This window comes from Engystomops pustulosus, chromosome 1 (assembly GCF_040894005.1).
Source record: "Engystomops pustulosus chromosome 1, aEngPut4.maternal, whole genome shotgun sequence".
Taxonomy (NCBI): domain Eukaryota; kingdom Metazoa; phylum Chordata; class Amphibia; order Anura; family Leptodactylidae; genus Engystomops; species Engystomops pustulosus.
Window position 1 is genome coordinate 132,175,657 of NC_092411.1, and position 23,285 is coordinate 132,198,941.

Below are 23,285 nucleotides of genomic sequence, written 5' to 3' on the forward strand. Positions count from 1 at the left end.
CTAAACAGCCAATCAATGGATCTCCATTTTCTTATAACCTTTTCCTTTTAACCAAGGCTTTTTAATTTTTCCTCCTCCTCCTCTTACCAGTGGAAAGATTTTTAAAAACCGCAATTTATCATAAATTGTGTTTTCCGAGCTTAGTTGAACATGCAAGCACAGACAGTTATACTGCAAGGCCTTTCTTTCTCAATATAGTAAATTTTATCATAAATTTCTTTCAATTTTTGTGTTTCCTCTTTTCAAGTCTCTTTAATCCCTAATTTTTCATATCCATAGCTATATCAGTATCAGTTGTTATCAGCAGGATAAATTGTACTTCCTAGTACAATTTAATAGTCTGTGCAGTGTGCTGGGAAGCCTGAAAAATTTTACAATGTACTGGACTTTACAAAACAAATAACTAGTTTTACAGCGTTCACTGTTCAAAAGACAGATCTATTTATTGTTCAGGTCACAATGATAACGGTTATGGCAAATATATATATGGTATGTCGTAATACCTTTTAAAAATGTAACTTTTTAAAATCAAAGCAAATTAAGTTGTGTAAGGTGCTATTCTTTGAAGGACAAGCCAAGGTTTTCATTGATACCATTGTACGATTTTTTGATCAATTCTGTTAAAATTTTATTGATGGTAAAATGCCACAAAAAGTGCCGATTTAAATGTCTGCTCTGGTATGAGTGATACTTATTTATTATTTATTTTGGGGTCTGATCACTCATACCATATACTGTATCTATGAATGTATCTAATATGGCTATTACTGTAACGTCTGGTGTCATTTTAAAGAGAATCCACCCTTAATATTGTATATAGATTATGTTTCTTGATGTTACTCAATTATAGATATCCACTGTTAAAGTTACAGTTGGGAGATGAAGGAATATATGAAAATCACCCTCTCGACTGTAACTTTAAAATGGCACTAGAACTGTTGCCAGAAGATATAACTTTTTATCAGGGTTTACATTTCAGGCTATAAACCGGATATGTTCAGATGATGTTGTGGGCAAGCTGAAATATCTGAAGCTGTGTATGTTTGGAAGCCACAAAACCGCATTTTAGGTTGGCCAGATGTGTCTGAATGGCTACAGGATCTCCATTTCAGCCATTAATGTATTTTGTTGCAGATGGGGGTCTGGAGTGTAACCGTTGCTTAAAATTCACTGCAGGTTTTATCTGTATAAATCCTTTCCTCGATGCCGCTCGAGCTGATCAGCAAAATTATTCTGTGTGTACCCGGCCTTATGCCTAAAATAGACGATAGTGATCGGTCCATGAATCAAGGACCTGCAGTGGCAGGGGACTGGGACTTCATGCAACATAGTGATATGTGATGCAAGGACTCCCAGCTTCCCCGCACATGAGTACAGTTTGGTGCTGCTGTTTCACAGGAAGAAGGGACATCTAATGTATGTAACCTATCAGTGATGTCTAAGATAATATGAATATCTGTTATTAAAATTACTGTATTGCTCTAAAAATAGCATAAATAGCATATAAGCCAAAAAGGGAACTAAAATACATAAAAGCTAGAAGAGATGAATCTTCTGATAGACAGCAGAAAACCACCCAAAGCAAAATAATAAGCTTCCTGCTTAGCATGTGCGGTATTACATTATGAAGAAACAAACTTAGATCTGAACAATAGTACAAAAAGAGGGAAAGGAAAGTAGGAGGGAAATACTGTAAGCTCCACATACTTAGTGGGCGTCTCTCCCCCCACCCAGTCACTGGCAATACTGTGCAGCTTTGCTAGGGCTTGTTTGTTTCTCTTAACTGAGTTTATCTCTGAAATCTTCCTTCTGTTTTTATATTACAAAGTAATGAAGGTAATAACAACTACTACAAGCATATAATGCATAAAGACTCATAAAGAAGACTCAACTGCACTTCGGAGCAAGATCTCTGAGGACAACACCTCTGCACAGGAATATATCAAGAACAGTTTGGCATCCTGCTAATAGGTAGGTCTTTGGAGCTTTCCCTGTGCTGTAGTAGCTAAAAAACTGTAATAGCCAATTGAACTGTAACATTTCTGGAATATCTAACTACAAATGTAGCCAAAGAGATGAAAGTTTATATCCTTGTGGCCTTTCTTGAAAACAAGAAATAGTTGCTTCTGTTTTGATTTCTATGAAAAGGCTCTCAGCCAAGAAAGCAACTAACAGGATCACTTCCTAGAAGAGGCATTCTTCATATACACAGAAACCCCTGACAATTTAGATTATTGTAAACTTTTTATGTGTTTTATCATTTTCATATTTGCATATTCTTCCTAAAAAATATTAACACTAATATATAATCCTGACAAAAAACAAACATTGTTCTCATGGGGTTTAGTACAACTATTCCCCTGATAAGATTACTAGGACAATTATTTCAACATGATGTTTTTTTATGCTGTCATCTATAAGGTGCAGGGCCCTGGAGTTAAAATCAGCTCCAGGAAGATCAAAGTTTATAGAAATGTACTTAATTTCACCATTTTAAATATTAAAGGGGTTGACTTTTATGATATCTGCAGTGTAGCCCAAAACTTTATCGGCATAATTTTCCTAGGAATCAAATACTTGGAAGAGTTCTCAACTTGGCCTTATAAATATAATGAAAAAAAAAACTCTTACTCTCCTCCTAAAGAACTTCCATGCCGCGTTCAATCCTCCTAAGATAATGATATTGGTACATCCACGGATCACATGGCAACAACTGGCTTAAATAGCCATACGCCATTCACAGGCCAGTGATTGGTATGGTCATATAAATGCACTACTTGTTACTAATTCCCATCTAAAGAACGAACCTTGCATCAGTGAATTGGGGTATCCTTTAGAAGGGGAGGTAAATACAAATATATGCCAAGAGCATGTGGCAACAAGGGATGTGTTATAATCTTATGTGTGATTTCAAGAGTGCTAAGCTACAACAGATTTATAGGATGAGGCTAAAATGAGGTTCAGGCAATACCTACTCATACACAGAAACCGTAACTATTGTTTTCTGTCTTTTCAGGACCAGGATGAAGACTTATCTTGCGGTCTATTACCTCATACAATTTTGTGGCCACTCATGGATTTTCACGAATATGACAGCCAGGCTGCTTTTCTTTGGAAAGGGTATGTACAGAAGTTATTTTATGATTCACTTTAAGTTAAGGACTTTATATTATCATTATTAGTAAACCAGTACAGTATAGGATTGTGTAGTCAGATTGGGGGAGACTAATTATGCTTTCTCTGGCAATTTCAGGGATTTTCTGGCCCGCATACCACTTTGGGGGTGGGTCGGGGCAGGTGTGTGAACGCACCCGGAGGACATTATTCCAGAAATCTCTGCCAGGTCTGACCTGGTAGAGATTGCTGCCACAACTACTAAGTGGCCTAAGTCTCTTAATAGATCCTGCAAGCTGGGTTAAATTTTTAATTCATTTTGATGAATTCCCCCCATTGAGTTTAGAAATAAATAGTGTTTTTTTCTGTCTCAGCGTCTCCCCATCTTTCTTATCTTCAGAAATATACACAAAGTAATATACACTAGACTTCACAGATTTGGGTTGTGACCTATTTCACATTTGTATGAGATGTAGGTCCTTTGTTACTATTGTGTCAGCTTCATATGCCAATCTAATATATAAAGCTGAGTGCATATATGTATGTATGTATGTCCACTAAAGGAATCCGCACTGTCGCATTAACAGTCAACAAATTTTGCACAGCCACTCTCTGTGACTCAGGAAATGTCATAGACTAGGTTTTGACCTGAAATTTTAACCTTACACTTTCCAAAATCTACTTATTAACCACCATATACAGAACCCATTGTCTGCTGCTGCTGTTGTTTCAAAAAAGTGTGAAACAATTGAAAATATGGCTTATATTCTAGGTTCTTCAAAGTAGCCATCTTTTGCTTTGTTTACATCTTTGCACACTCTTGGCATTCTCTTGATGAGCTTCAAGAGGTAGTCAACTGAAAAGATTTTTACATCACAGGTGTGCACTGTCAGGTTTACCAAGTGGGATTTCTTGCTTTATAAATGGGGTTGGGACCATGAGTTGTGTTGTGCAGAAGTCAGGTGTTAGACTGTTAGAATTTCTATTATGACTAGAAAGAAGGTCTGTCAGTCTTAAAAATTGGGAAAACTTTGAAAATGTCCATAAGTACAGTTGTAAAACCCCAGGAATGGAAGACCAAGAGTCACCTCTGCTGGGGAGGATAAGTTCATCCAAGTCACCAGTCTCAGAAATTGCAGGTTAACAGCAGCTCAGATTAGAGACCAGGTCACTGCCACACAGAGTTCTAGCAGCAGCCACATCTCTACAACAAATGTTAAGAGGAGACTGTGTGCAACAACCTTCATGGTAAAATAGCTGCAAGGAAACCACTGCTAAGGACAGGCAACAAGCATAAGAGACTTGTTTGTAAAGAACACAAGTAATGGACATTAGACCGGTAGAAATCTGTGCTTTGGTCTGAGGAGTCCAAATTTGAGATCTTTGGTTCCAACCACTTTGTCTTTGTGCGGCGCAGAAAAGGTGAATGAATGGACTGCATACACCTGGTTCTCACCGTGAAGCATATAGGAAGAGTTGGGATCTATTCAAAATTAAAGGTATACTGAACCAGCATGGTTACCACATCATCCTGCTGCGGCATGCTATTCTAACTGGTTTGCATTTAGTGTGACCATCATTCATTTTTCAACGGAACAATGACCCAAAACACCTCCAGGCTGTCTAAGGGCTATTTGACCTAGAAGGAAAGTGATGGGGTGCTATGCCACATGACCTGGCCTCCACAGACACCAGACAGGAACCCAATCAAGATGGTTTGGGGTGAGCTGGACCACAGAGTGAAGGCAAAAGGGCCAACAAGTGCTAAGCATCTCTGGGAACTCCTTCAAGACTGTTGGAAGACCATTTCAGGTAACTATTCATTGAAGCTCATCAAGAGAATGCAAAGAGTGTGCAAAGCAGTAATCAAAGCAAAAGGTGGCTACTCTGAAGAACCTAGAATATAAGACATATTTTCAGTTGTTTCACACTTTTTTGTTAAGTACATAATTCCACATGTGTTAAATCATAGTTTTGATGCCTTCAGCGTGAATCTACAATTTTTAGAGTCATGAAAATAGAAAAAGTTGTGTCAAAACTTTTGGTCTGTACTGTACATACCGTAATTACACTTTAACCCCTTCACGCTCCGTGGCGGATATATCCGCCACGGAGCGCAGTGACTTAGCGCTCAGTGGCGGATACATCCGCCACGGCGCTTATGCCGGCTCGGCTCTGGATCAGAGCCGAAACGGCATCGGGAAACACGGGGTGCCGGCTGTAACTAATAGCCGGCACCCCAGTGTAACACCCGCGATCGGAGTTGTCTCCGATCGCGGGTGCTTAACCCGTTAAATGCCGCGGTCAGCGTTTTCGGGGGGCGCCGATCGTTGCCATAGCAACTCTGGGGTCCGATCTGGACCCCAGAGTTACTTGCAAGAATTGCCAATAAGATGGCGTCTGTGACGTCATCTTACTGGCACAGTGCCAGCCTATGCAAGTGTATAGGCTGACACTGATAATACTCTGCAATACATCAGTATTGCAGAATATTATCATGAACAAGCAATCAGAGGATTGCTTGTTCATATCCCATGGTATAAAAGTGAAAAAGTAAAAAAAAAAAGTTATTCAATAAAAAAATAAAGTCATAAATCACTAAAAATGCCCCAAACCCCCAAAACATATAAAGAGACATATAACTCAAAAAAAAGTCTAAATCATAACACAAACCCCACATATATAGTATCACTGCGTCCGTAACAACCCGTAGAATAAAAGTAAATCATTATTGAACCCCCACGATAAACGCCGTAAAAAAAAACTGTTATAAACCCTCCAAAAATTATGATTTTTACCTTTTCAATCCCACAAAAAATGCTATAAAATGTGATCAAAAAACCATATGTACTCAGACATGATACTGGTGCAAAGTACAACATGTCCCGCAAAAAACAAGCCATCAACCAGCTCCGTAGCCAAAAAAGTAACAATGTTATGCCACTTGGAAGATGGCAATACATAAATGATAGATTTTTCCCCACATTAGGGTTTTGTTTGACAAATTTAGTAAAACGTAAGAAAATATATTCATGTCTGGTATCCCCGTAATCGTATCGACCCATAGAATAAAGATAACATGATTATTAGTCTATACGGTGAAGACCAAAAAAAAAAAAGTAAAAAATCCAGTACAGAATTGATGCTTTTCTACTCTTGCCCTCAAAAAAAGTTCCTAAATTTTCAACAATAGGTGATACCAACCCCAAAATGGTAACAATGGAAAAAGCATCTCATCCCGCAAAAAAAATGCCGTCACATGGCCCCAATAACGAAGAAGCGAAAATTTTATAGCCTTCAAAATGGGCCAATGAGGAAACTAAAATCCTGGCAGCTGCAGGGCCCTCCTTCCCTTCTGCACCTCGCTGTGCCCCCATAAAACAAGTCACAGCTACATGTGGGGGGTCGCTGCACTCAGGAGAAATTGCAGAACAAATTGTATGGTGGGTTTTCTCTTTTTATATTTTGGAAATGTGTAAATTTTAGTGCTAAATGAACGTATAAGGGAACAATATGACCATTCTAAATTTCACCTCCATTTTGATTCAATTACTATGAAGATCTCAAGGGGTTAACAATCTTCGTAAAAGCTGTTTCTGATAGCTTGAGGGGTGCAGATTTGAAAATGGGTAGATTATATAGGGGGTTTTGATGCTAAATATGTAAAATTTCATTCAAAACTGTATTTATCCCCAAAATAGTCAATTCTGAAAATCCGGAAAAGCGATATTCTATTTGTAAGCCGCGTGACATCAAAATAAATTATCCAGACATTTCAGAAATTATGAAAATGTAAAGTAGACAAATGGGAAATGTTATTCAGCAACTTATTTAGGTGGTAAATCTATCTGCCTGAAAACGCAATGATTTAGAATTTCGAAAATGGCAAATTTTTCAAAAAATTTATCATATTTTCTTTTTTTTGTAAATAAACGCAAAACTTATGTGCCAGAATTTACCACTAAAATGAAGTACAACATGTGGGGAAAAAACAATCTCAGAATCGCTTTGATAAGTAACAGTGTTCAAAAGTTATAACCATATAAAGCGACGCAGGTCAGAATCCAAAAAATCGGGCTGAGCCTTAAGCTACAAAATGGCTGCGTCCTTAAGGGGTTAAGGCAGACATATAATACTATTATAGAACAAACCGGCAAATAGAAAGCTACGGATCATGGCGGTAGCTGCCGAAACAGTGTGACTTATACGGTATGTAGTTCAGAACTCTATTTTGTAAAAGACATGTACCATGTCTTTTGCCGCGGGGCAGAGTGGGACCGTGCCTATATTATCAGATGGTGGAGCCAATAGGCGCTCTGGGGACATAGGCCTGGGGACTTGCAGCTAATTTTATGTAAGAATCTGGCTGTTCACAGACATAAGAAAAACTGTTCCATCCCCTGTTATATATATAAAAATCTTGTAAGTTTGGGCAGTCTAACATCAGTAAATCTCCTTTAAGCTTGTGTGGATATCTACACTCACCGGCCACTTTATTAGGTACACCTGTCCAACTGCTCATTAACACTTAATTTCTAATCAGCCAATCACATGGTGGCAACTCAGTGCATTTAGGCATGTAGACATGGGCAAGACAATCTCCTGCAGTTCAAACCGAGCATCAGTATTGGGAAGAAAGGTGATTTGAGTGCCTTTGAAAGTGGCATGGTTGTTGGTGCCAGAAGGGCTGGTCTGAGTATTTCAGAAACTGCTGATCTACTGGGATTTTCACGCACAACCATCTCTAGGGTTTACAGAGAATGGTCAGAAAAAGAAAAAACATCCAGTGAGCAGCAGTTCTGTGGGCGTAAATGCCTTGTTGATTCCAGAGGTCAGAGGAGAATGGGCAGACTGGTTCGAGCTGATAGAAAGGCAACAGTGACTCAAATCGCCACCCGTTACAACCAAGGTAGGCAGAAGAGCATCTCTGAACGCACAGTACATCGAACTTTGAGGCAGATGGGCTACAGCAGCAGAAGACCACACTGGGTGCCACTCCTTTCAGCTAAGAACAGGAACCTGAGGTTACAATTTGCACAAGCTCATCGAAATTGGACAGTAGAAGATTGGAAAAACGTTTCCTGGTCTAATGAGTCTCGATTTCTGCTGCGACATTCGGATGGTAGGGTCAGAATTTGGCGTCAACAACATGAAAGCATGGATCCATCCTGCCTTGTATCAACGGTTCAGGCTGGTGGTGGTGGTGTCATGGTGTGGGGAATATTTTCTTGGCACTCTTTGGGCCCCTTGGTACCAATTGAGCATCATTGCAACGCCACAGCCTACCTGATTATTGTTGCTGACCATGTCCATCCCTTTATGACCACAATGTACCCAACATCTGATTACTTTCAGCAGGATAATGCGCCATGTCATAAAGCTGGAATCATCTCAGACTGGTTTCTTGAACATGACAATGAGTTCACTGTACTCAAATGGCCTCCACAGTCACCAGATCTCAATCCAATAGAACATCTTTGGGATGTGGTGGAACGGGAGATTCGCATCATGGATGTGCAGCCGAAAAATCTGCGGCAACTGTGTGATGCCATCATGTCAATATGGACCAAAATCTCTGAGGAATGCTTCCAGCACCTTGTTGAATCTATGCCACGAAGAATTGAGGCAGTTCTGAAGATAAAAAAGGGAGTCCAACCCGTTACTAGCATGGTGTACCTAATAAAGGGGCCGGTGAGTGTAGTGTATGCACTAGATTGAATTCTATATGAATAATGGGACCTGAGCCTGGCCTGAAGAAAAATAAACAAAAAAGTGTTGCTGCAAAAAGGATTCTGTTAAAACTCTTCATTCAGCTAAGGTGTAAATCCTGACATGCTTCCGTTGTATTGCTAGCTCACTTCTATCCTCCATTAAGCGTGAATTCTCCTGTGAACAGATTCCTTTGCAGATACATTCTATTCGATTGGACTAGTAATGCAAGCCTGCCAGTTACTCTCTGTCCTGGAGCTATTACATATTCTAACTGGTGTCGAGCAACAGCTGTTATTGCCAAAATTTTTTCAGGTATGTATTTAATTGTTTTGCATAACCTTTGTTTATATGCTTTGCAACTGCAGCATATAATATCCTGTTCATACATATGGTTAAATTATAATTCTATATAAGATACAAAAAGTAGAGAGGAAATATAGTGTCTTATCAGAAGCTGTATTTAGGAGTTGCACTTTCCTAAAAGTATTGGCTCTATAGACTAGCTGGTTGCTCCCTCTGCAGCCCTTATAGCCATAGCCCTGGTCCAATAGCTGTACTTGGTTAATGTTTTATGTAACTTTTATAGATCGTTTCTATAATGTCAGAAGTTGTTTACAAAAGTCGTATTTTGCCAGAGAATATTGTAATTAGCCAATTTACTCGTCCTGTGGTTACTAGACTGATGGAAATATATATATAATTTACTAGGTGACAGAAAGACTGGTCATCTTGTTTTTGGTGATCACCAGCCAAGAAGAAGTACAAAGTAAATGTATAGTGTGTCTACTCTTCTTCCTCTGGAATCTGTGGGATGTAATCAGGTAACTGGTTTTACACTGTTATTTAAAAAGAGTGTGAATGGAGCACTAGTGAGGGAACACAATTCGGCAACCTCTTAGAAAAGAATAGACTAAAAACTCATGCGCTACTTCTGATCAATGGGCTGCAGTGGTAAGATGCCTGTAATCATGTATACATTACTTTGTGGGACCTCTTTAAGCTAATCATAGTATGATTCTAACCTAATTCACACTGCCAAAACTGCACATTCAGATTTCATAGTATTTTTGTACTGAAATGGCTTTTCGCCCTAGAAGTCCTACAATAGGTCCAGACAGCTCCTACGAGTATATCTGACACAGTTGTGTTAGGTTAGTTAGCAAAGTATTTAGAAAATTATTTTAGATGATGAGTCTTGAGCAAAGGTGCCTGTTTCTAAAGCATTAGGTATCTGGTCTGCAAATATACAGGAAAGTGCTACTAAAGTACCGTATATACTCGAGTATCAGCAGAGTTTTTCCGTACAAAAAAAAATATATTAACACTGTACTCACCTTTTCCACACTCCCGCAGATTCTATTCTTGCTTCTGATGTGCCGGCTCCTCTTCGGGTCCCGTCGCATTGCCGGCGGCTCACAAACAATGTGCCGGCCGTGCGCGAGGACCCGAACGACCTGTAGAAGCACCTGAAGCAAGAAGAGGACCTGTGAGGGGTTTCTGAAAGGTGAGTACAGGATTTTTATTTTTTATTAAAGGCTTGGCATACTCGGGGCTCCAGCTGGCCGACTATATACTGGGGACATGGGATGGCTGTATACTGCAGGGGCTGGCAGACTATATACTGGGGGGGATGGGCGGGCTATATACTGCTGGGGCTGGCAAGCTATATACTTGGAGGCTGGCAGGGTATAAACTGGGGGAGGCTGGCTGGCTATATACTGCAGGGGCTGGCAGGCTTCATACTGGGGGATATGGGCTGGTCAGCTTTTTACTGGCTGGAGGCTGTGACCAATGCATTTCTCACCTTAGGCTTATACTCATGTCAATAGCTTTTCCCAGTTTGTGTTAAAATTAGGTACCTTGGCTTATACTTGAGTATTTATCGTATATGCCCACTTACTACCTATTTATTGAAGTTTCAGCATTTATAGAAGCAGATATTTCAGACAGCATGAAAAAAAAAAAAAAAAAGAGGTACGGAGGCAAAGTTAACTTATCCAGCAAACTTCAGGATTATGTTTTTTTATTGCGGCTTTCTTTTAAACCAAAACAAAAACTAGTCCCAAATAAAGCAGAGTTCAATTTTTCCCTCACTATGGAGTTAAATGGCATAAAGAATGCATACAGACGGTTCAGACACAAATACTGAAGCTTGCTACAAAATGCGAACATAGCCACCTAATTTAAAGATGAATACTAATATAAAAGCAGGTTGCTTTGTTTAATAGTATGTGGGCATTTTTAGGCATGTTGAGTTTGCATTAGATTTTCAAATACAATGCAAAAGCCAGGTGGTGGGCCGAGGCCCACTCACATATGCGTTAGGGTCCTTGAGGGTTTGTCTTGCATTTAGAAATTCAAGGCAAATGTGAATGAAGCCTCAGAGCAGTATTAATTTTTTCATGTGCGTTGTATGCGAGTGGAAATACACTGTAAAAATGTATGTGCAAAACTGACACACTGAACAAACTTATTGAACTCTGGTGGAAAATATCAGGTATTCGAGGAAACTTTGTAATGGTTGTGTGAAAGGTACCTAGTGCACTTATTTTACCTTCTTTCAGATACCCATACCTTTTGCTATCTGCAGTAGGAATAGACTACTCAACTATGACATGGCTCAATCATACGTTATGGATTCCAGTCCAGCCTTTGTCATTATTAGCTGAAGGTAAGCGATCTCTTGTACACTTACTACATGTGTAGCACATCACAGTTTATATACTTTATGTAATGTGTGGGCTTGTTCACATTGAACAGCTGTGTACGGCTTCTCAGAACACATCTGTGTAGCCTCTGTGTTCCATACAAGTCCACCCCATGCAGTATGTATGGAAATATGCTCAAACAGAGAATACCTCCAGACATACAGAGGCCTTTGTTAAGGTACAAAAGTTCATATGCAGGAGGGCTACGATGAAGGTTATACATGGCAGAGATTCTAGATTTTATCTCCTTAAAATCTCTCATCTTTTTCTTTTTTCAGTGTATACAGTTTATGAATCCCTTCCCTATTTTGAAACCCGTGGCACATTTTGCTACACAATGTCATTGCCATTTGCAGTTTCCATTTATTTCCCTTACATTTTGAAAGTCTATCTGGTTATTTTACCTGCAGGTAAGGTGCCATTAAAGACAATGTACATGTTAGTAACTTCTGGAAAGGTACTTGGATAACATTATCATCTTATCACTTAGGTGTATTGTACACATGCAGCCAGCTTTACTCTGAAAGAAAACTATATTTAAAGCAACAAAAGCTAAAGGTAAAGTGACAGAAGGTAAGCAACAAACAAAAATAAAAGCATTGTAGCAATGTATTTAACATTGAGGTTAACCAACACAGATACAGTGAAGGCAGGTGCAGCTCATAAGATTATTCAGAAACCGGTAATTACTCACCGGTAATTGTGTTTCCTTGAACCACGACAGCACCCAACCAGAGAGAGGGATCCGCCTCCAGGGACAGGAAACCCAGACTTCAAATTGTGCGGTACGCCCCATCTCCTTCAGTGGATTACAGAGACTGTATGGGACTTAATGTTCTTGATTAATTCTGACCACCGTATCATTCAGTATCACTTTCAATGAGAGAATCTCACACCTCTGTGACACACACATAACGCTGAACACCCAAGTGTGAAAAGAATTTACAAGGGAGGGAATAACCAGGGTGCTGTCGTGGTTCAAGGAAACACAATTACCGGTGAGTAATTACCGGTTTCCCCCTCTCACCACGACAGCACCCAACCAGAGAGAATAACATAAATGAAATCTTTAGGGAGGGATAACCGAAGAAAGAACTCTTCGCCCAAAGGAAAGTTCCTGTGCACCTACTACATTCAGCCTATAGTGCCTATAGAAAGTGTGCGGAGAAGACCAGGTGGCAGCCTGACAAATCTGATTAACTGACACCTCTCTAAATTCTGCCCATGAGGAAGAGACTGCTCTAGTGGAATGGGCTTTTAGACCTTCTGGTATCGGCTGACCGGCTGCTACATAGGCGGAGCTAATGGCTTGCCTAATCCATCTAGCTATAACTACCGCTGAGGCCTTTTGCCCCCTATTCTTGCCACCAAAAAGAACAAAAAGACTATCAGATTTTCTCCAATCTCTAGTCCTATCCAAATAAAGCTCAATGGCCCTTTTAACATCTAATTTGTTAAACTCCCTTTCCCTATCCGTAGAAGGGTTACTACAGAAGGATGGGAGCCTGATCTCCTGGGATCTATGGAATCTAGAGACTACCTTTGGTAAAAAGGCCGGGTCTGTCATCAGAACTACCCTGTCATCCAAGATCTTGAGAAAAGGCGCTCTACAAGATAGAGACGATATCTCTCCAACCCTACGGGCTGAAGTGATTGCTACCAAAAATACGACTTTAATGGTCAACCATTTTAGTGAACAAGACTCCAGGGGCTCAAAGGGGTCTTTTATCAGATAATTTAATACCAGAGTGAGGTCCCAGGGGGGCACCGTACATCTCCTAAATGGGGTCATACGAGATGCCGCTTTTATGAACCGAGATATCCAGGGATGAGAGGCTAAAGGGGACTCAAACAGGGAGCTAAGGGCAGAAATCTGAACTTTAAGGGTGGCAGGTTTTAGGCCCTTATCTAATCCTGCTTGCAGGAAATCTAATATCTTAGCTATATTTGGATGAGCTAAGTCTATTTTATCTGGAGAACAAAAATCTGAGAATACTCTCCAGACCCTGAAATAGATCTTAGAGGTAACTACCTTTCTACTCCTCTGCAGGGTTGTAATTACCTTGTCCGAGAGGCCTTTTTCCCTCAAGATGCGCCTCTCAAATTCCAGGCCGTCAGATGGAGGTTCGCAATCTGCGGGTGGAATACTGGGCCCTGGGAGAGGAGATCGTGACTCTCTGGGAGGATCCAAGGGTCTGCTATCGATAGCTCTCTCAGTACTGAGAACCATGCCCTCCTGGGCCAGAAGGGGGCTATAAGAATAACTCTGGCCTGGTCTTGCCGTATTTTCTTCAGAACCCTCGGGAGAATAGACAGGGGTTGAAATGCATAGGCTAGGCTGAAGTTCCACTTGATTGAGAAGGCATCCAGACTTAAAGATCGGTCTCTCGGGTCTAGGGAGCAGAAGAGCCTGACCTGTCTGTTCTTTCTTGTGGCGAATAAATCTACTTCTGGTTGACCCCAGAGTCTGGTTATCTTGGAGAACACCCTCCGATTCAGGGACCACTCTCCCTGACGTAAGAGATGACGGCTTAGGAAGTCTGCCTGCAGATTGTCCTTGCCCCTTATATGTACCGCCGATATTGATCTTAGATTGGCTTCCGCTAGCTCTAGAATCTGATCCGAGAGGCTCATTAAGGACCCGCTTCTGGTACCTCCCTGGCGATTCACGAACGCCACCGCTGTGACATTGTCCGAGGCAATCTTCAGGTCTGTCCCCCGAATCATCGGCAGAGCTTGTCTGATTGCCTGCAGGATGGCTTCTAGTTCTCTGTAATTTGAGGACTTCTTCCTGGATTCCTCGTTCCATGACCCCTGGAATAGGAGGCCCCTGACCTGGGCTCCCCAACCCGTAGAGCTCGCATCCGTAATCATGGATAGGGGGTTCTCCTCTCTCCAAGGCCTGCCTGCCTGGAGGTTCTCTTCTCTTAGCCACCATCTTAGGGAATCCAGGATCTGTTGGGGAAGTGTAATCCTCTGGTCCAAGGAGGACTGGTCCCCCCTCCAGTTCTTCAACATGAAGAGCTGTAAGGGTCTTGCGTGATACATCGCCCAAGGCACCGCTGGAATTGCAGCTGTAAAGAGACCCAGAGTCCTCATAATGTCCCTTATGGTAGGGGATGGCTGTCTGTACAGTTTCTCCACCGAGGCTACTATCTTCACCACCTTGTCCTGAGGAAGGAAAGATTTCTGCTGAGTGGAGTCTAATGTGATGCCGAGAAATATCTTTGATCTGGCCGGAGTAAGGGAGGACTTCTTCAGATTTACCATCCAGCCCAGGCGATGTAGGATCTTCATCACCATCCATATCAAAATCTGTAACTTCTCTGCCGAACCTGCGATCAGCAGGAAGTCGTCTAGATATGGCACAAAGGTGCCCTGATATTCTCGTATGTAGGCTCCCACTTCCGATATTAGTTTTGTGAAAACTCTCGGTGCTATCGCCACTCCAAAGGGTAGAGCTCTGAATTGGAGGTGCTCTATCTTGCCGTCCATCATCACTGCCACTCTCAGGAATCTCTGACTGTCCGGATGAATAGGGACGTGGTAATATGCATCCGCTAAGTCTATGGAAGCCATAAAACAATCCTGAAAGAGCAGGTTTACGGTTGACTTTATCGATTCCATCTTGAATTTCTCCACTTGTAGGTAGCAGTTTAGTGGTTTTAAATTTATAATGGTCCGGAATGTGCCGTCCGTTTTTTTTTATAAGGAACAGGGTTGAATAAAATCCTGTCCCTCGATCTTGCAGTGGCACCCGCCGTAGCACCTCCTTTCCCAATAAGGATCTTACTTCGGTCTCCAGAGCCTGCTTTTCTGCTCTTCCGGCCACTGAGGTTATCTTGAAACGCTGTGGGGGAGGGGATAGAAAAGGTAATTTTAGGCCATCTTGTATGATCCCCAAAATCCACTTGCTCCCTGTAATCTTGCTCCACTCCTCCTTGAACAGGGAGAGCCTTCCCCCCACAGGACCCCTGGCGTCATTGCTGACCGGGACGTTTACTGGAATCCTGAGGCCGGGAAAACATGAATCCCTTAGACCTCCTAGAGGATCGCCATCCCTCTTTCTTGTCTCCGGATCTCTGAGGAGATCTAAATCGCCTTGAGGGGCGAAAAAACTTCCTCTCTTGAGGCCTTGTACTAGGAAAACCTCTCTTCCTGTCTGCTGCCTTTTCCAAGATGTTGTCTAGTGCAGACCCAAACAAGAATTCCCCCTCACAGGGGATACTACACAGATGACTTTTAGATGGAAGGTCACCTGTCCAGTTCTTCAGCCATAAGGCCCTTCTGGCAGAATTAGATAAGGCCACCGATCTAGCTGATAACCTTAAGGCGTCCACCGAAGCATCGGCTAAGAAGGCAGAGGCTTTCTGTGCAGTGGTAACTTCAGAAATAAGATGTGACCTGGACGCCCCGGTCTTAATCTTTTCCTCCAGCCGGGAAAGCCAAACAAAAAGAGACCTAGACACGCATGTAGCCGCGACGTTGGGCTTGAATGCGCCTGCTGCTGCTTCCCAGGAGCGCCTCAGGAAGCCATCTGCTTTTTTATCCATAGGATCTTTAAGCACCCCTGAATCCTCCACTGGAAGCGCACTCTTCCTAGAGACTTTAGAAACGGCAACATCTACCTTAGGTGCCTTGTCCCAAATCTCTGTCTCCTTCTCTGGAAAGGGATACTTTCTCTTCATTGCTTTAGGAATAAAAACCTTCCTGTCCGACTTGCGCCATTCTGCCTGGATAAGGGAGGAAATATTGTCATGGATGGGAAAAACCTTTCTCTTCCTTTCTCCTAGACCCTGGAACATAACATCTGTTACAGAGCGTTCCTCCTTTTCATCCTCCAATTCCATAGTTGATCTTACTAATTTAACCAGGTGATCAATATCTTCTATAGGAAACAGGGGTCTGCCTGACCTGTCTTCCTCCTCTGACTCCGATGACTCCCCCGAACAAGGGCTAGAATCTTCAAATTGCCTGGAAGTGCCCGGGGAATTTTCTGACCTGAGAGATCGCCTTATTTCCTGCACAGAACTACGCACCTCCTGCTGGATTAGCATACGCATGGATTCAAACAAGGTTGACTGATCTTGTGCTAACAGGCGCTGAATACACTGGTCACAGTTAGGTTTTAAATAAGAGTCAGGCAGATTATCTCCACAGATTCTACATGCACGATGCTTAGACTTTACAGTGGCTTTCCCCTTACGAGATTCACATAAGACATCATCAGAACCAGTTTAAAGGCATGGTAAGGCCACACTCACCAATCAGCGGACTATCCCCCTACTCAAACTTTACCGTAGTGGTGTCCACCGACTCTCTACCACCTTCATTAGAACTCATCTTATCAGTGGTGAGGGTATAGCTCCGTTCCATCCACGACTGGAGCAACTCCTGTGGCTGGCTGTGGGTGCTAGAAACAACACACAGGACTCCTGTGTGGGATCTCCTTTTAAAACTCCCGCCTCTGACGTCACACTCCACGTGGACGCTGAGCGGCGCGCCACTTCCGGTCCCAACCGGAAGTGGAGTCGGCGCCATTTTCTGGAAGACCACTGCGGTGGGGAGGAACCTGCGCTCAGCCGCCCTCCTACACGCGCCTCCCTCCAGGATCGGAGGCGCGCCGGAGCCCGTCTGCACCCACAGACTGCGCTGCACCTCGCAGCATTCACACGCGCACCCCGCCGAGTGACCACCCTCCGGTAAGCCTCGGCGGGGGATCTTGTGCAGCCACCTGGGGGTACCTGGGACTCCCATTCCCCCCTTACCGCGACTCCTTGAGCCTCACCGAGACTCACTGGATCCCCCGTCAGGGACAGGAAACAACTGGAGGAGATGGGGCGTACCGCACAATTTGAAGTCTGGGTTTCCTGTCCCTGGAGGCGGATCCCTCTCTCTGGTTGGGTTCTGTCGTGGTGAGAGGGGGAAAAAGGAACAATTACTAATTCATTTTTAAAGGGAACCTATCAAGCACATCTAGCCCCCCACCAAACCTGCTCTGCTGGATGATATTGAAATGAGAGGGAAGGGGGTAATTTTATAATTAACCAGAGCCACCAACTCATTTCAATATCCTAATGTGGAGCAACTCACTACAGTAAATGAGGTAGGACCTTCAGTTTGGGTGACTGACAGGTTCCCTTTAAAGAGATCTTTTACAGAAAATCTATACTTAGTAATTTAGAAGTAAATTAAAGGGCTATTCTCATCTGGGAATTCACATTTAATGTATACATACATTTCTTCAATTGGATGTCTTTCAGTCATTCTCTGGTAATGAACGCTGGATCCAGGTGCATGTGTAGCCACCACTGCGTGGTACAATGCAGTGGTGGCCGTATCTAGGGAAGAACGTTTTTAATAGTCAATGGGTTCTCCTAAGTGTTAATGTTTAGGAATGACATGTTGATTGTTGTAGGTCTGATTGATGGGATATTGGGATGAGGATGGACTAGTGCTACTCTATCTACTAGCTATCTATGGAACTGATGGGTAGAGATTACCATAACCTAACAATGACCCCCCAGGTGTTGCATATAATCCAAAAACACATTGCTACAGTCATTCGGTTCACTCATAACCAGTTTAATCATTATTTTGGTGATAATTTACTAATTTAAAACTAAGGTATTATAAATAAAAAAAAATGTTTTAGTAACCTGAGTAAAGGTCTGAATAAAAGAAATGATAAAAAGAATCCCAGTAAAAATGTAAATGATCAAATAGCCTGTATATAAAACATAAACATTTTATTAAAATATAGAAAGATAAAAGTTATGGTTATTTTACCACTATGTCTGCAATAATACTGAAAAGTGTTTAGTTATTAAGGAGCTCAACATTGGACAACCCCTTTAACATAGAGAGAAGGGCATTCAAATAATTGATCTGATATTTATTTTTCAGTAATCCATTTGGATGATGAGTGTGGACTCGCTGTTATCTCAACTCTTTTTAGCAATCTGACAAGACCTAAATCTTCCGGGTGTGAATTGATATTTTTTCACCTTAAAGAAGTTTTCCAAAGAACTAAAATAAATTGAATTAATTAAAAACAGTTGGAAATACAGTAGTCATAAAAAAGTAATAGTTACCTCTGAAGAACCCCCTCAGAGGGCTTGGTTAGAGCTGAATATTGCTTTTTAGGTTAGGATATTTTTGTGTGTATTATATATACTTTTATCCCTGTACACCCGCTTTAACATGAAGCATGTTAAATGAAAGGTCAAAGTGAAAGGACCTTGAGTACAGAAAATTCCAACATCAGTAATATGACACATGGAAATGCTGTTCTACTTATTATGTATAGGTGTTGTGTAAAGAATTTGTATATACTCATTTTATGCTGTAAAAATATCTACTTAAAAACAAGATGTTTCTGTTAAAAAAAAAAATGAAAATGTAATTATAAACTATACATAAAAACTTTCATTGTACAAAAACTAACTGTAATAAAATGCTGACAGCTAATATTGTTTTTACAGAGGTTGGACATCCGTCTCTTTGTGCGACAAATTCCAAAATACTACAAAAATGCTACAAAATAACAACATTTTAGGCTTCCAGGTTTGTGGCAGTCGTAGAAAAGAAAATTATCTAGAGGTATTTGGATATGCCCATTTATTGCAAAATGCAAGGAATACAAACATTTATTTCCAAACATTTCAGACTTTCCATGTATATCTGCAGATATGAATTTTAATAACACTTAGTCATATTGGATTGAATACAAGATTTTTATTTTAAGAAAATACATACATGACACGGTCTTCACAAGTAATATACACAGCTGTCTGTAAGTGTGGATTTATAGATCACTTCTGTTGGTCCAGCAGCTTGGCATTTTATGAGCATATTTTCAGAACAAAATGCTACAGTATGTATTAAGGCTTCATAATAAACTGACCTGTATATAAATGACCTGCCGAAGTCATACAATACTGTAATAATAATAATTGCTTTATTTATATAGCGCACCCAGATTACGCAGCGCCGCACAGAGCTTGCCAAACAGGAGACTGTTACCAGCCATAAGCTCTGGTCCACACAGCTTTTCTCTTAAACTCTGGAAGACCTCTCAAGTTAAAAAGCGAAGCTGAAAGGGAAAAAAAAAATACATTTGATCTTGCAGTCAGGTATACTAACTACAGATTAGTGTTAACCTCTTATCGCCAAAGCCATTTTTCTCCATCCTAGAATACAGAAATGGAATCTACCTCTAGAAGATATAAGAGGAGGGATCTGTATGCTGCACATATGCGAATAACAAATTAGAAAAGCACGAGGAACATATGTCAAGCAGCCAAAAGAAATATAATTAACAATATTTTATTGGAGTACAAATACAAACGGAAAACTCAAAAGGACAAAAATAATAAAAACATTTAAAACACGAAAATGCAGGTCAACTGCCTTCGTGACTAAACATAGCAGATGATGCCATGCGATAGTGTCAAACCACCTGCAACAGGACCCCCCAGAACACACCAAATGATGAACCAAACTAATACCACATACTGCACTCAAGCTATAACAAGGAATGTACTACACAATGTAGAGGTCTAAGCAGGAGAGGACCAGGTGTGAGTCAACTCCATATAACGCCACCAGGGCAAAAAAACGGTCGGCCCTGACGGTGTAATGTATGGTCCGCAGAGTGAAAAATCACTAAAAATAACCAAATCCAATAAAAGAATAAACAAATCCAATAAAAGACCCAGATGGCTATGGATAAAGCTGAGGCAGAATATTACCAAGTGTGTGGAGGTGGTCCAAGGGAGCCCAGGCAATGCCCCACGCGTATCGCCGCGAATCGCGGCTTCCTCAGGGGTGCCCAAATGAGGTGGCGTCTGTGTTTAAATACCTGGTGTAACGATGACATCCCGCACTGCCGGTGTGTGGCCCGAGCGTTATGGCGGCGCCCATGCGGTCACGTGATCGGCAATTTCACGTGACCCAGTGACGTCACTTCCTGTGACGTAAGTCTCCGTGTCCGCGCATGCGCGGACACGGAGACTTACGTCACCGGAAGTGACGTCACCGGAAATGATGTGCGGACACGGAGACTTACGTCACCGGAAGTGACGTCACTGGGTCACGTGAAATTGCCGATCACGTGACCGCATGGGCGCCGCCATGACGCTCTGGCCACACACCGGCAGTGCGGGATGTCATCGTTACACCAGGTATTTAAACACAGACGCCACCTCATTTGGGCACCCCTGAGGAAGCCGCGATTCGCGGGGCATTGCCTGGGCTCCCTTGGACCACCTCCACACACTTGGTAATATTCTGCCTCAGCTTTATCCATAGCCATCTGGGTCTTTTATTGGATTTGTTTATTCTTTTATTGGATTTGGTTATTTTTAGTGATTTTTCACTCTGCGGACCATACATTACACCGTCAGGGCCGACCGTTTTTTTGCCCTGGTGGCGTTATATGGAGTTGACTCACACCTGGTCCTCTCCTGCTTAGACCTCTACATTGTGTAGTACATTCCTTGTTATAGCTTGAGTGCAGTATGTGGTATTAGTTTGGTTCATCATTTGGTGTGTTCTGGGGGGTCCTGTTGCAGGTGGTTTGACACTATTGCATGGCATCATCTGCTATGTTTAGTCACGAAGGCAGTTGACCTGCATTTCCGTGTTTTAAATGTTTTTATTATTTTTGTCCTTTTGAGTTTTCCGTTTGTATTTGTACTCCAATAAAATATTGTTAATTATATTTCTTTTGGCTGCTTGACATATGTTCCTCGTGCTTTTCAAATTTTTCTCCATCCTGACACGACCCATTATTTCAAATCTGACATGTGACACTACAAGTGGTTATAACTTCGGAACGCTTTAACATATCCAGGTGATTTTGAAATTGTTTTCTTGTGACACTTTGTACTTCATGTTAGTTGAAAAATTTTGGTGGCATGTTTTGCATTTCTTTATGAAAAAAAGCATATTTGGTGAAAATGCGCAAAAATTCTTGATTTTCAAAATTAAAAATTTTCTACTTTTTCCACACATGGTCATATGGTTATGGGGGGGGGGATTTTTCGGGGTGACAGGTCCTCTTTAAAAGTGCTACAATACATGTTCAAAGCTTAGGCTATTTTTTTTTTTTTTACCTGACCGTGCAACACACTTTGCCAAGCTGAGCTGTCCCTTGGTTCTCATTATGCTGTTTGTTCACCAAATGATTTTGCCTCAAATAAACTATCCAATTTGCTGCTATTATACAATTTAACATTACCCATACCTTTTAAAACTGTCCTTGCTTCATTGGATAAGGCTCCCTCTTGACTGTCAAGGAGATTCATCATCCAATCGATAAACTGTTGAAGAGAAATGGCTTCTAATTATGTATTGATAGTAGAAGATAAAAGAACCAGCAACTGCTACTTCATTAATACCATTAAAAGGGTTTACCCGTGAAAGAAAATTCTCAATTTTAATCCTCTAGTGATGTTCACACAATAATAATAATTTTTAACCCCCTTACTTTACAATTTTACTCAGTTTTATTGCTGTTTTAGTTCCTATAACTTCATGATGGTCAGTGTAAAATTCCAGAGTGTGGGCGGGGACTCTCTAAGCAGAGACATCGGGGTACATTTTTACTTACCTGGTCCAACACATTCCCCAATTCGGAGTGTCCGACGAGAAAGAACACTGCCGCGATTCACTTAAATTGTGCACCTGATATCCTGCATGTGTCGCTCCCCGCTCAGGTCCGCCAGAGTTCCCCATCTTCTTCCGGTGCATGTAAGTGCATGTCTTGCAACACAATATTAAAGTTAAATTCCACGCTCTGTCCGAATCAGTTGGATTGTCAAGACGGCCCACCCCCCAATTTCTGGCGCATGAAAGCCGGCACTGGTGTGCCAAATCCCCTTCTTAATCCATGTCCCAGCGGCGCGATCCCCGAAAACCCAACGGAAATGCAGCCGTAGGCCCTTAGTAAATAAGCCCCATTATGCTGTGTGCTGACAATGTGCTTAGATTATCAGAGTCCAATTTTGTATACACTTTCATTTAGCCTCTGAACATTCACTAGTATCTGCCACATAGAAAGAGAGATGAGACAGATTGGAGATAAGAGATGATGAGATCCATGAGATGCATATTACACGTGACATTCTCAGCTCTGTTGTAACAGCCATAACATACACATAGTTCTTCTACATGCCTACATCTCCCCTGAATAAAGACCTTATCTGCCTGTAGCTTTACACTCCTCACAATGTGTTTCTTACCGGCAGGAAGTCTCTGTGTGAGATTGTCCGGGAATACAAAGGTGGGGGGCACTGCAAATAGCTGTTCAGTGCAGCGTCAGACAGGAGAACAATGGGGCTTATTTACTAAGGTATTTAGCAGGTGATTGTGTTGCACGCGATCGTGTCGGCTTGCATGCGACACACATCCGGGGCGTGCCGCCGGGCGATCTGACCAATTCAGACAAACCACAGGATTTAACTTAAAAATTGTGTCGCAAGCCATGCACTTACATGTGCCGGGAGGAAGATTGTGAACTCCGGAGGACCTGAACGGGGAAGCAACACATGCAGGATATTGGGTGCACGATCTTCTTGAATCGCGGCACAGTGCATTATACACGGACAATGCACTTTCGTCATCTCCTCCGGACTGGGTAGTAAATGTGCCCCAATATGTCCCCCTGACCCCAAGCCAGTAGATTCAGGGTCGGGGCTAGGCAAACAAAATTGTATACACCAGGCCTTATAGAGACAGGTTGGAATT

At 41.8% G+C, this 23,285-nt stretch overlaps 2 protein-coding genes across 5 annotated transcripts in view; one reads left to right on the plus strand and one right to left on the minus strand.

Moving 5' to 3' along the window:
- Positions 1 to 1,721: 1,721 nt before the first annotated feature.
- Positions 1,722 to 19,015, plus strand: HACD4 (3-hydroxyacyl-CoA dehydratase 4). Its single transcript, XM_072153901.1, has 8 exons — positions 1,722 to 1,971; positions 3,017 to 3,120; positions 9,011 to 9,138; positions 9,535 to 9,647; positions 11,391 to 11,497; positions 11,813 to 11,944; positions 12,025 to 12,107; positions 18,441 to 19,015. Exons 2-7 carry the CDS (start codon positions 3,024 to 3,026, stop codon positions 12,099 to 12,101), a joined length of 654 nt encoding a protein of 217 aa, XP_072010002.1. The 5' UTR covers positions 1,722 to 1,971; positions 3,017 to 3,023; the 3' UTR covers positions 12,102 to 12,107; positions 18,441 to 19,015.
- A 236-nt stretch (positions 19,016 to 19,251) lies between these two features.
- FOCAD (focadhesin) overlaps positions 19,252 to 23,285 on the minus strand; it is a 115,537-nt gene continuing 111,503 nt past the window's right edge. For all 4 annotated transcript variants that reach the window (XM_072153814.1, XM_072153792.1, XM_072153806.1 and 1 more), the window contains 2 exons: positions 21,784 to 21,859; positions 19,252 to 19,629 (listed from right to left, as the gene is read on the minus strand). In XM_072153814.1, the coding sequence (XP_072009915.1) occupies positions 19,556 to 19,629; positions 21,784 to 21,859 (150 nt within the window). In that variant the 3' untranslated portion in view covers positions 19,252 to 19,555. The remainder of the gene's footprint in view (positions 19,630 to 21,783; positions 21,860 to 23,285) is intronic.